This window comes from Dromaius novaehollandiae, chromosome W, assembly GCF_036370855.1.
Source record: "Dromaius novaehollandiae isolate bDroNov1 chromosome W, bDroNov1.hap1, whole genome shotgun sequence".
NCBI lineage: Eukaryota > Metazoa > Chordata > Aves > Casuariiformes > Dromaiidae > Dromaius > Dromaius novaehollandiae.
Window position 1 is genome coordinate 71,565,766 of NC_088130.1, and position 13,921 is coordinate 71,579,686.

A 13,921-nucleotide genomic window follows, 5' to 3' on the forward strand; every position below is an offset into this window, starting at 1 on the left:
GTGTATCTGCACTCAGCTGTGTAGAAAAACATTTCATTTCTTAGGACTTGTGCATAAGTGTGTTTCTATGAAAAGAGAGATGTTTTCTAAGTAGGAATTGTTTCCCTGATTCATACTAGCTTTAACATCCTCTTCCTGTAGCTAAGACAAGATGCTGTACAAGAGGTCCTGCTGCACCTCATTACAGAACAGCTCACCTACAGGGAAAGCTGCATCCTAAAGCTCATCAGTTACAGATTTCCTTATGTCTCAAGGAATTCTTCAAAGAAGTTTAACAGATTTGTGCTCAACATCTAACTCCCCTAGTAACATTTTAACATGCCAGCCTATAGCATGCAAATTTATAACACTCCCAAATGTTAAATACTTAGTAGTATAACTGTGATTTTCTGCTAGACATAAAATGTTGCATCTTAATTTGAATTCTGCTGAGCTCTTGGCTTCACTGGAATCTTGTCAGTGAGATACACAGACCAGCTTAGTTGTGCTTCACGTAGAAAGGCATCTCCTCCCTTTGCATTCCGCATTTTCTGCGTTTCTGCTTCTCTGAATATCCTCTTTTCATGTTGGGAGTCAGGGAGAATGGAAGTTCCCAGCCTCGCTTCCTCGTGGAAGCAGGGAACCCTTCTTTAGTACCTTGCTCAGTGACTTGTAATTCACTTTTTGCCGGTTGTCAGCAAGGTGTATCTGTTGCTTGCAGCTTCTTCAAAGTGCAGCAGCGTGACTGATCGCAAGTCTGACCTATTGATACAATATTTAGCCCGTTTTGCTCTCTTTATGCTGGTGACGTAGTAAGTGGCAAGGCACATTTAAATTAACTGTCTTGGAGCACGACACTGTGAACAGGAGCAGCCTGATTATCCTCAAGACCTGTTTTGTGCTCAAATACCAACCAGTGTTTAAGTCTCTACCATCATGCACGTAAGAATTTGGGCATTTGCTACAGCACCACTAACTCTGGTGCTTGCCGTCCCCCTGAAATCTAATTTATTTCATGTTTCCCTGATTAAAACACGGAAACAAATACTAAATGTATGGCTAATTGCTATATTGTTGGGCTTCTTTGTTTATCTGTGCTCATCTCTGCACAGTAATTTTGAGAGTGAGATGCTTTCACACTGGGAAAAGTTGCTCATGTTGTTTAGCGCCCTAAGCCCTTTTATGAGTGGGTTTCATTATAAATAATAATACTGGTATCTTCACACATATAACATGTAGGTTTTCTTAATAAAAAAAATCAAAGAAATGTCTGCCTGCTAGCAATATTGCATGTTAGACATTTATGAGTAAACAGAAGTATTTGTTCCACTGTACACTTTCCCCATTCAGACTACTTCTTGGTTCCCCAGATTCTGCTTCCTCTGTCCCACGGTTATTCCCCAACCTTGGGTTTTGTCCGACTTATTTGAGGGGAGCAGTCTTTTCATATTAAAACACAAGAACTGTTATTTATGATATTCCGTCTTACTCATTCCTAGAAAGCCCATCTTTCTGGTTTACCTTCATAATCCGCTTACTTTCGTGACACTGGTCATTCTCACTGTCCATTCCTGAAACCTTTATTTCTCTTACACCTATTTTTATAGAGAGTTTCTTGGAGGTAAAGTGCATCAGTGGAAGGATGAAGTGCATCCTTGTTCTCTATACAAGCTAAGATGGTAGTATGTCTATTCACTATTTTATTTAATTTCATATACTAATATTTTTGCTGGTTTTTAGCTATTTTTTATTCTTTTGTTTTTGGCTGCCATTGCAGAAACTGAAGTGTCCAGTGTCCCCCAGGTCTTGGGTCGTTACCCAGAGTCATTCCAGCGAAGTTAGGACAAGTGTGGCACCATGGATGGTGTCCCCAGGTGGTGGTCCTCGTGTTCTCAGAGGGGCTGTGTCCTGCCGAGCACAGTGGTCCCCTTGCTTTTCTGATTAAGCGGTTGAGGATGCATCTGCGCTGTGCAGTGGCCTCGGCAGAGATACCTGAGCCGCTTTGGGTGAGCTGGTGCGGTTGTGCAGCGTAGTGCAAGGCCACGTGGTGATCATTACCACGTTAACAAGCCATGCCGCTCTGGCACGGGGTGGCGGCGGCACAGGTACGTTGCTTCCAGCTTCAGAGCTAGCTTGGGAAAGCCTGCAGCGTTGCACGCTCTGTTATCCCAGTGCTGTGTCCTCTGCGCCTCAGTCTGGCTCCTTGTTAGGAAAGAGGAACCGCTGTTAAACAGAGACTCTCTAAAAGATGCTGTACTTTCTCATCAAGTATGTTAAGCATAAGCCATTTTTTCCTTCATTTGTGCAATTCTTGATAGAAGCCATAATATGCCTTTAGATATTAATTTAATCTTTTATAAATTCTTCCCAAAGAATTGTGGTCATAAGCATAGTGCAAAACCATACTGCAAAATGTACTGATTAATGCATTAACATTAATGAGCGTGTGCTCTGTGTACATAGTATCAGGTTTTCACCTTTAACAATTTAAGGAATAAATATGTTGATTTTCCTTCTTTATGTAATTGGCCTATAAATGTAAAAGGGACATGTAGGTTGAGTAGTACTGTGCCTCTAAAAGCATTGTGGTAAAGACTATCCCCACTTATTTCCAATAGTTTGCCATATCTTGTTTCTTAATAACTGGGATGCTTCACATTTGCATAAAAGAGCTTTCACAGCTGCCTTTCTTCCCATGTGATTTTGCTCTTGGTAATAAGAGGTCTCACCAAAACTGCTTTTACATTTAATCTTTTAGTCATTCCAGCCATCACTTTTTGCTTGTGCAAACCTTCCGCCATTCACTCCAGGCTTTGAAGTAAATGATGGTTTTCAGAAATGAGATCATCCCTACAGATCTCCGCTGCCTCAGAGGTGCTGCAGCTATTCATGAGCGATGTAGCCATTATGGACAGTATGAACATCAGCATAAAATGCAGCATTCAGACAACAAATATAAGAAAAATGTTTTTCAGCTCCTTAAACATTCCTGTAGGGCTTGAGCTTATTAGTATTTAGAATTGAGGATTTATTTTATTTTTATTTTATTATTATTATTATTAATTTAGATTGGGCACAGAGAATGACTCATGCCGTATCAAAATGTCCGTGTGGATTATTGTACATCTCCATTGTTAGGAACGGGTCACTTCTGCAGAAGCCAGGAATAAATGAGCCAAACCTTAAATGTTATTCTCTGAGGAAAACCTTAGCTATTTGTGCTTTGGAGCAACAGCATAGGGACAGATGTAGGATGGATTCTCTAGAAGAGTCAAGATGGGCCCAGTTTTACATGTTGATCTGAGTCTTTCACTCAGTGACCTCAGTTGGAATAGTGGAACCAAATTATATGATTTGTTTTTCTGATTTTCCAATGAACGTAGGAAAGAGAAGGTAATTGACAGTATGAAGGAAAAATACCATCTCTGCTAGAACGGCGAAAAGAGATCCGCGAAGTGTGATTTTCCTCGTAGACCCTTGACGGGTGGTACAGCCTGTGCTGTTCCTGCCCGCCAGCCCCAGTGGCACGCCTCAGCCTCCCCCAGACGCGGCCCTGCAGCCCGGGCCCGAGTGATCTGCATTTCTTGCAGGAGTTTCCGATAAAACCCGTTTCTTCTTTTTCAGACCCGGGAAGCTGATCTAGGACTGATGACGTGCTCGTAGTTTAAAGGACAGGACCATGTCACTTCCATAGGCCGCAGCTGCGGAGCGGTGTTGCCTCTTCAGGCTGTAGAGCGCCTGTGGCCCGTTCCTGCTGAAGTGCCACAGAGACCGCTCATCTTTTTCATTCCTTCTTTTCTTTCTCCTTCCGCTTAGTCAACTGTAATATAAAACCAGTAGAGTCCCCCAAACAGATATCCCACAAGCTGGCAAAAGACCATCTCTCTCGTTTCCCCAACTTTTCTGAGCCCCGTCAGTGCTCTGCTTTGGTCCCTGCGTAGCAGGTGCCCGTCACCCCTCCTGCTGCGGTGCGGTGACGGGGACCTCGCGGTCAGCACGGGGTGCTCGTCACCCCTCCTGCTGCGGTGCGGTGACGGGGACCTCGCGGTCAGCACGGGGTGCCTGTCACCCCTCCTGCTGCGGTGACGGGGACCTCGCGGTCAGCACGGGGTGCCTGTCACCCCTCCTGCTGCGGTGCGGTGACGGGGACCTCGCGGTCAGCACGGGGTGCTCGTCACCCCTCCTGCTGCGGTGCGGTGACGGGGACCTCGCGGTCAGCACGGGGTGCCTGTCACCCCTCCTGCTGCGGTGACGGGGACCTCGCGGTCAGCACGGGGTGCTCGTCACCCCTCCTGCTGCGGTGCGGTGACGGGGACCTCGCGGTCAGCACGGGGTGCTCGTCACCCCTCCTCCTGCGGTGCGGTGACGGGGACCTCGCGGTCAGCACGGGGTGCCTGTCACCCCTCCTGCTGCGGTGACGGGGACCTCGCGGTCAGCACGGGGTGCTCGTCACCCCTCCTGCTGCGGTGCGGTGACGGGGACCTCGCGGTCAGCACGGGGTGCTCGTCACCCCTCCTCCTGCGGTGCGGTGACGGGGACCTCGCGGTCAGCACGGGGTGCCTGTCACCCCTCCTCCTGCGGTGACGGGGACCTCGCGGTCAGCACGGGGTGCTCGTCACCCCTCCTGCTGCGGTGACGGGGACCTCGCGGTCAGCACGGGGTGCCTGTCACCCCTCCTGCTGCGGTGCGGTGACGGGGACCTCGCGGTCAGCACGGGGTGCTCGTCACCCCTCCTGCTGCGGTGCGGTGACGGGGACCTCGCGGTCAGCACGGGGTGCCTGTCACCCCTCCTGCTGCGGTGCGGTGACGGGGACCTCGCGGTCAGCACGGGGTGCTCGTCACCCCTCCTGCTGCGGTGCGGTGACGGGGACCTCGCGGTCAGCACGGGGTGCCTGTCACCCCTCCTGCTGCGGTGACGGGGACCTCGCGGTCAGCACGGGGTGCTCGTCACCCCTCCTGCTGCGGTGCGGTGACGGGGACCTCGCGGTCAGCACGGGGTGCTCGTCACCCCTCCTCCTGCGGTGCGGTGACGGGGACCTCGCGGTCAGCACGGGGTGCCTGTCACCCCTCCTGCTGCGGTGACGGGGACCTCGCGGTCAGCACGGGGTGCTCGTCACCCCTCCTGCTGCGGTGCGGTGACGGGGACCTCGCGGTCAGCACGGGGTGCTCGTCACCCCTCCTCCTGCGGTGCGGTGACGGGGACCTCGCGGTCAGCACGGGGTGCCTGTCACCCCTCCTCCTGCGGTGACGGGGACCTCGCGGTCAGCACGGGGTGCTCGTCACCCCTCCTGCTGCGGTGACGGGGACCTCGCGGTCAGCACGGGGTGCTCGTCACCCCTCCTGCTGCGGTGCGGTGACGGGGACCTCGCGGTCAGCACGGGGTGCCTGTCACCCCTCCTGCTGCGGTGCGGTGACGGGGACCTCGCGGTCAGCACGGGGTGCTCGTCACCCCTCCTGCTGCGGTGCGGTGACAGGGACCTCGCGGTCAGCACGGGGTGCTCGTCACCCCTCCTGCTGCGGTGCGGTGACGGGGACCTCGCGGTCAGCACGGGGTGCCTGTCACCCCTCCTGCTGCGGTGCGGTGACGGGGACCTCGCGGTCAGCACGGGGTGCTCGTCACCCCTCCTGCTGCGGTGCGGTGACGGGGACCTCGCGGTCAGCACGGGGTGCCTGTCACCCCTCCTGCTGCGGTGCGGTGACGGGGACCTCGCGGTCAGCACGGGGTGCTCGTCACCCCTCCTGCTGCGGTGCGGTGACGGGGACCTCGCGGTCAGCACGGGGTGCTTGTCACCCCTCCTGCTGCGGTGCGGTGACGGGGACCTCGCGGTCAGCACGGGGTGCCTGTCACCCCTCCTGCTGCGGTGACGGGGACCTCGCGGTCAGCACGGGGTGCTCGTCACCCCTCCTCCTGCTGCGGTGACGGGGACCTCGCGGTCAGCACGGGGTGCTCGTCACCCCTCCTGCTGCGGTGCGGTGACGGGGACCTCGCGGTCAGCACGGGGTGCTCGTCACCCCTCCTCCTGCGGTGACGGGGACCTCGCGGTCAGCACGGGGTGCTCGTCACCCCTCCTCCTGCGGTGACGGGGACCTCGCGGTCAGCACGGGGTGCCCGTCACCCCTCCTGCTGCGGTGACGGGGACCTCGCGGTCAGCACGGGGTGCTCGTCACCCCTCCTCCTGCGGTGACGGGGACCTCGCGGTCAGCACGGGGTGCCTGTCACCCCTCCTGCTGCTGCGGTGACGGGGACCTCGCGGTCAGCACGGGGTGCCTGTCACCCCTCCTGCTGCTGCGGTGACGGGGACCTCGCGGTCAGCCCGGGGTGCTCGTCACCCCTCCTCCTGCTGCGGTGACGGGGACCTCGCGGTCAGCACGGGGTGCTCGTCACCCCTCCTGCTGCGGTGACGGGGACCTCGCGGTCAGCACGGGGTGCTCGTCACCCCTCCTGCTGCGGTGACGGGGACCTCGCGGTCAGCCCGGGGCGCTCGTCACCCCTCCTCCTGCTGCGGTGACGGGGACCTCGCGGTCAGCACGGGGTGCTCGTCACCCCTCCTGCTGCGGTGACGGGGACCTCGCGGTCAGCCCGGGGTGCTCGTCACCCCTCCTCCTGCTGCGGTGACGGGGACCTCGCGGTCAGCACGGGGTGCCTGTCACCCCTCCTGCTGCGGTGACGGGGACCTCGCAGTCAGCACGGGGTGCTCGTCACCCCTCCTGCTGCGGTGACGGGGACCTCGCGGTCAGCACGGGGTGCTCGTCACCCCTCCTGCTGCGGTGACGGGGACCTCGCGGTCAGCACGGGGTGCTCGTCACCCCTCCTCCTGCTGCGGTGACGGGGACCTCGCGGTCAGCACGGGGTGCCTGTCACCCCTCCTGCTGCGGTGACGGGGACCTCGCGGTCAGCACGGGGTGCTCGTCACCCCTCCTGCTGCGGTGCGGTGACGGGGACCTCGCGGTCAGCACGGGGTGCTCGTCACCCCTCCTCCTGCGGTGCGGTGACGGGGACCTCGCGGTCAGCACGGGGTGCCTGTCACCCCTCCTCCTGCGGTGACGGGGACCTCGCGGTCAGCACGGGGTGCTCGTCACCCCTCCTGCTGCAGTGACGGGGACCTCGCGGTCAGCACGGGGTGCCTGTCACCCCTCCTGCTGCGGTGACGGGGACCTCGCGGTCAGCACGGGGTGCCTGTCACCCCTCCTGCTGCGGTGACGGGGACCTCGCGGTCAGCACGGGGTGCTCGTCACCCCTCCTGCTGCGGTGACGGGGACCTCGCGGTCAGCACGGGGTGCTCGTCACCCCTCCTGCTGCGGTGACGGGGACCTCGCGGTCAGCACGGGGTGCTCGTCACCCCTCCTCCTGCTGCGGTGACGGGGACCTCGCGGTCAGCACGGGGTGCCTGTCACCCCTCCTGCTGCGGTGACGGGGACCTCGCGGTCAGCACGTGCGGGGCTGGTTGGGGAGTGGGAAAGCGGCGGCTGCTTTGCGGCGAGAGCAGCTCTCCCTCTAAGGGCCTCTCCTGATCCAAAAGTGAGGCGCTGGTCTTCGCCGCGTCCGTGGTGGGGAGGCTTCGCTTCCTCCACGCCTCGGGGCGCTGCCTTAGCGCCCGTGGACGGTGCGCGCAGCTCCTGCTGCTCACGCTGCTGCCGCGCGGTCTGGGGCCCCCGACGGCCAGCGTTGCCTAGGCAGGATGGACGCATTTGAACATACGATCCCAGATGCTGGTAGGTGACGTTTCTTTGCTGGTGCTAAAGGGTTGAACAGATGCACTGCTTTCACTTACCTTTTTTAATTAATATATTTTTCTTCTTTTTTCCCCCCTCTCTAAAGCAAATGAAGAAACATCCCTGTCGACAATGTGACAAATCTTTCAGTTCATCCCATAGTTTGTGTCGTCACAATCGTATCAAACACAAAGGCATCAGGAAGGTTTATACGTGCTCGTAAGTTCTACTTTTATTTATTTTTTAAAGGTACATAGAGACAGAGAAGAAGCCGACAGAAAATGTTCTTCTTGGAATTTCTCTTCTTGATTATATAAAAGCAAGTGTGTCATTCATTCAAATTTTACTTATATGTTATTTACAGATACACAGATGGGCCAAAATATTTGGGTTGTTCTGCATGCATAAGACTTAGCAAGCTACTCAGAATGCATGTACAGAAAATAAAGTTTGCTGTCTTTCAGGTGCTTTCACAAGCAAATGAGAAATTTAACTGAACTGAGAGTTTCCATGGCTTATAGTTTTACAGTTGTTTTTTAGGTTTCTCTCAGGTACACAGGCTTCTCTCCTAATCTACAGAAGCCAGTATTAACACAAAAAAATTGGTGTTGTCTAAAAATGCTTAATCAAACCTAAGTGGCTGGAGAGGTGATGCATAATCTGTCACTCAGATGAGACAGAGAATATAAACTTCCCGTGGTATCTCTTTGTTCTTAGTCGTGTGTGCACGTGCATATTGCAGACCTGTCTGAAGTTACGGAAACGGAGCTGCAAGCTGCAGCCGTTCCCTGTGGTTGCGGTCCTGACAGTCCCCCCCGCCTCAGTACGTGTCTGCTCGCTGTGGGAGGCAAAGGCCCGGCGGTGCGGAAACTCGAAGCACTGCCGTGCAGAGCGTTCGACCGCGGTGCGGCACAGCCTCCCCTCTCCCAGCATCGCCTCTGCTTTGCGCAGCCTGCGCATCCGTTCGCTGCTCTTGTAGCCTTGAGCGGCGCTCGGCCCTGCCCGAGCTGGCCAGCCTGGACGCTCTTCCACCGGCACGTGATGGGCAGCAAGAGCCTGTGGGGTTTTTGCATCCCTCTTAGTAGAAAGCACATTGTAGCGCTCTGTTTTCCTTCACTGTTTCGTACAGTTTGTTTCAGAGAAAGATACTGACTTTTTGTCTTTTTTAATGCTTACTGTTTTGTTTAACTTAAAACCTCAGGAGAGAGAATCTGAAAGAGAGCACTGCAGTTTAACTTCTTCCCTGCTTTTTTTGGTTTTTTTGAAGTTATTTTTGGCCATCCCTCTTCCAGACACTTAGTACCCAGTATGTTACAGCGCTGTTAGAGCTCAGGAGATATCACATCCTCTCCAAAATCGTGTGAGGGGTTCAGGACTGCTGCAGCTGCTTCTGTGTGGGAGAACAAATCAGATTGGGAAGAAGACAGATTTGTTCTGCTGGTTAGTCTGAGGCTGGAAAGGGAGCTGCGGAGCGATGACTAGTTCCAAGCAGATAAAGAGTTTAGACATGAATGCAGAATTAGGTGACGTTTGAAGCTAGCAGTCATCCTACATGGATGATGATTGTTTTTCCACTGAAACTCAGATTAAGGAGAACTCTGGAAAGTGTTTGATAGAAACGTACAATTTGGTGATGTGCAAAAAAGAAGCTCGGGTGCTCCCAGCTTTTATTCTGACCCACACAGTGTAAAATTTTGGATGTTACCTCAGAAGAACTTCTCATTTTTTGTAAATCTAAGTTGCTCAAACATTTTAAATTTATTTTGTAATTATGCTCATTTTGTTCTAATACTTATCTGTGCAATTGATTGGAAAAAGATTGGTGCTGTCTTTAACGGATTGTACTCATCTGGACTTTCTTACAGCTCCTACTTAGATTCCTCAGAATACTGTTCCTTTTCTTTAAGGACGACAGTTGAATCAGTCTGCTTTGTGTTTACGCAGGCACTGCCCAGATTCAAGACGTACTTTTACCAAACGGTTGATGTTGGAAAAACATATTCAGCTAATGCATGGCATTAAAGACCCTGATGTAAAAGAAATGACTGAATCAACCAATATGGAAGAAAGGGAAGTAAAAGAAGATACAAAGGTAATCACTTAGAAAATTCTTTTAGTCACAGAAAGTGAATTTTTTTGTGGGTGTTCTTTCAGGATTTTTAAAACGATACAGATATTTTGATCCTACAGAAGTCTCATCTTCTGTGAACTGCAGCCCCCCAAAATCCCAGAGGTTCCCACAAGAAGTTCTGTCAAGCTTGAGCTGAAGCGTGGTTTTGGAAAGACATTGTTTGATTTTAGTCACTGAATGATGGAGTATGTAATTTTTCTGTCGGTGATTTTTTTTTTAAGACCACCTTTCAAAACCCTGCAACTAAGTCCTCTCATAGCTGCAGGCAGCTACAGGTTACATACGAGCGCTGGGAGCTTCGTCCAAAGGCCCAGGACATGCGCTTCAGCATCGAGTTTACTGGACACAAGTCGTACAGGGAAGCTGGTTTCAATCCGAGGATGAGCGTTAGGAGGAAGTGTGTTAGCGGTGTGCTGTAAGAAGACAGCACGGTCCAAAACTTTCTTACTTGGGAAGACTGTTAACAGCATTTTTCCAGTGTTTTATACGGTGAAAATTTTCACCTGTGATACCATATCCAAAGCTGACAGTAGAGGCACAAGCAAAGATGTTTTTAAAAATGTACTGTTTGTTGCCTTTTACATGAGTGTTTTTCAGTGCAACATATTGTCTGCTTGTTTAAATGTTAAAAATATGGCTGCTATATACATTGTCCTTTCGAAACATCCTAGGGCGTAGGTAAGCTGAAGGGGATGCAGGGATTCTTGAGAAATATTCATGTCAGAGCAGGAACAAGGAGAATAAAAAGCAATCCATTTAATTAGTAATAAAGGTTGTACATGTTGATTCATTCGTTGGCAATATGTTAGTCTAGCTGCTAATAATCAGGAGATGATCTGCCATGTGAAACTTTATGCATGAAACAAAAGTATAATTAAAATGTAGTTTCTGAAGGCAGTGCTGAAGAGTTCTGATATTCTGACAGAACTGATATTCTGCATTATGTACGCAATTGCAGCCTCGCTGTGTAGTTGGATGCAGTTATCCTTGCAAATGGTTGTTCATGTTCATCCAGTGCATTAGATACTGTAACTCGATCAGAGCTGGCAAAATAGATTTTATACATAATTTATAGTAAAAACCCGTATTTTTCTAATATCCACACTATGTAGTTGCATGTATGGTTTCAAATACTGTCTTTATCAAAGTTTTACTGGCATCTGCCCTGGGAAGGTTTTTGACGTTTGCAAGTCACAAACGGTTAAGAAATGCACTCTGTGCGTATGGTTACCTGAAATACTCTTTGTCTTCTTTAGGTTCCTAGTCCAAAGCGCAAATTGGAAGAACCTGTGCTGGAGTTCCGGCCTCCACGAGGTGCAATCACTCAGCCATTGAAGAAGCTAAAGATAAATGTTTTTAAAGTTCACAAGTGTGCTGTGTGCGGCTTTACAACAGAGAATCTTCTCCAGTTCCATGAACATATTCCTCAGCATAAGTCCGACGGCTCTTCGTACCAGTGCAGGGAATGTGGACTCTGCTACACATCTCACGTGTCTCTCTCCAGACATCTCTTCATTGTACATAAGCTGAAGGAGCCTCAGCCGGTATCGAAACAGAATGGGTCTGGGGAGGATAATCAGCAGGAGAATAAACCCAATCATGAGGATGAATCATCTGACAATACGGTATCGGACAGAAGATGCAAAGTGTGCGCGAAGACTTTTGAAACTGAAGCGGCCTTAAATACTCACATGAGAACACATGGCATGGCCTTCATTAAGTCAAAAAGAATGAGTTCAGCTGAAAAGTGATCAGATTATTTGGGACGCAGAAATCTCTCTCCACATTGGAATATTAATGACATTTTTATTACAGAAAGTTCACAGTATAATAGTGTTAACAGTACTGTTCAGGCTGTTGCAATATATTCTGCATAAATGTGTCCTCTTCACCTCATTGTCTATACCCTCAAACCATTAAAGCAGTATTTGAGTTGAAAAGAGTTTGTATATATTTAAACTAATAACTTTTATACTCTTTGTTACGTGTTTGTATTGGTATCTAGTGGAAGATCTGTTTTTTGTTTTGTTTCTGTTTTTTGTAGTAAGTTTCTTTAAAGCAGAGTTCTTGATGCCGGGGCAGGTCCGTGGTTCTGGCAGCTGCTCCGGGAGGGAAGGGTAGGTGCGGCGAGCGCATCAGGCGGCAGCGCGGGGGACAGGCAAGCCTACGGGGCAGTTTGAAAATCCCCCAGACCTTTGCTTCCACATGTCGAAGGAAGCTTTTAAACTTTCTCTAAAAAGTTACCCCTGCAGGTGTAGAGGGCCGTGCTGGTTTTGGGCAGCAGCAGCGGGCCGGGTGGGGACCCCTTAGCACGGTAAAGTGCTCCTGAAGAGCGGAATTGCACAACTGCGTATCACGGAGTAATTTTTTAGGCCTTGCCATCAGGTGCTTGTGATCAAAGCTAAAATTGTTACAAAAGGGCTGGGCTGCTCTGGATTAAACAAGTAAGATGTAACTAGAGGACTAGGTTTATAATTATGATGTTTTTTGTCATGTAATTTATTACACATTATATAGAAGCAAGTAAACAGCATTATGTACTTTCCTTTCTTTTTCTGGTTCTTGAAAGAAAACAGTGAACCCTTTTGCAGCAGGGGTGGATACCTCCCAGCTCGGTATGCAAATGCCAAACGTTCTGGTGCTCAGCGTTACCCAAACCCAGCTGCCCAGCAGCTAACACCAGCCTGCGCGCGGGGCCGGGCCTCTCCCTTCAGCACAGGGCGCCCGGAGCTAGCTCGGCCCTTTCGGAGGCGCGTCTGTCACGCGTCACGCTTTCGTGAAGAGCAGAAATGGTACCCTACCGTCCCTTTCATATAGCGTTCTCTGTGAGAGTTATATTTTGGGTTTGTTTTTGCATTTTATACCTTGTATGTAGCCCTAAACAAATTTTGTACTTTTTTTTAAAACAAATGGTGTATATATAGATAGCTGCATGAAATACAGTAGTAATTGTTCGGTTCCTTAAAAGTCTTGCTGCTGTCAGATGTTATTATACACTATGTCCATTATAACTGTATTAAACACATTTCATATGTAAATAAATGTGGAGCATTTTGCCCCTAAAGATTTGTGAGATTCTGTTATTTATCATTAAATTTTAACAATTTTAAAGACTGAAATGTTGGAAAAAAGTATGGGTCCTTCTCAGCTTCCTCTGTAAACGTTCTTAATCATTCTGGGAATCGTGTATCGGACACATTAGTTCTGCTTTTGCTCTTCATCCTCATTCTTAATTTGGTTCGTTGGTAAATGCTTGTTACCCCGTTATATTACTCGAATATTGAGTGGTTATAAGGTACTTCTCCGTGCTCACCCCTCTCGCTGGCGTTGCAGGTTCCCCCGTGCGCGATGTACCCCGGCCATCACTGCCGTCACTGAGTGTATACCTCTGACACTTGTTTGTTGCTGTGCACTGTCAACTGTACAACAAATGAGTATCACTATGCAGAATGGTGTTTTGTATACAGTGAACAGGTAATAAAAGTTAAATTTTCACAGCCATTATTAATCCTTTCTGTTTATTTTCCCTTTTCATGGTCTTGCCCCTGCCGAGGATAGCGTGAACCGGTAACCGAGTCGCCGTTTGTAGTCTCGAGAGGCGAAACACCGAAAGCAGCCGCCAGGCCAGCAGCGATTCAGTCTTCTGAAGGTCCCTGGGTGGCCGCGGGGGTCCTTCGGTGGTCGCTGTCCCCGCCTCGGTCAGGCAGGCGCCGCGTCAGGAAGGTCCCAGGCTGCCCCGCTCCCACGACTGGCACTCGGCCTCCACGTGGGACGCCGTTTCGCCTGGGCACGTGCGGGCGGGCCGGCCGCTTGGCCCTAGGCGCTGCTCAGGTTTTGAGTTTCTTTTAATTGGAAGATTGACCTAACTCCCCTGCTGGCAACCTCTTGCAAGGTTAATGGAGGGTGGGTTTGGAACTGCCCCGCGCTGTCTTGGCGCTTCTGTATCAGCGTTTATATGTGCCGGGCGCAGCACGAGCTACAGCTTCTGCTTCCTGGCAGATAGCCACTGCTCCGGCCAGAGGTCTCCTCCTGGCAGAGGCAAATCCGTGCAGCTGCGCTGGTGGCAGGAGCGCTCTCACGGACCTTTGCTGCTGCTTT

General features: G+C 51.2%; 1 protein-coding gene across 19 annotated transcripts in view; it reads left to right on the forward strand.

Annotated features, from left to right (window-relative positions):
• LOC112985181 (zinc finger protein 532) overlaps positions 1-13,324 on the forward strand; it is a 59,635-nt gene extending 46,311 nt beyond the window's left edge. For all 19 annotated transcript variants that reach the window (XM_064500382.1, XM_064500383.1, XM_064500384.1 and 16 more), the window contains 3 exons: positions 7,799-7,911; positions 9,637-9,784; positions 11,080-13,324. In XM_064500382.1, the coding sequence (XP_064356452.1) occupies positions 7,799-7,911; positions 9,637-9,784; positions 11,080-11,574 (756 nt within the window). In that variant the 3' untranslated portion in view covers positions 11,575-13,324. The remainder of the gene's footprint in view (positions 1-7,798; positions 7,912-9,636; positions 9,785-11,079) is intronic.
• The last annotated feature ends 597 nt before the right edge of the window (positions 13,325-13,921 follow it).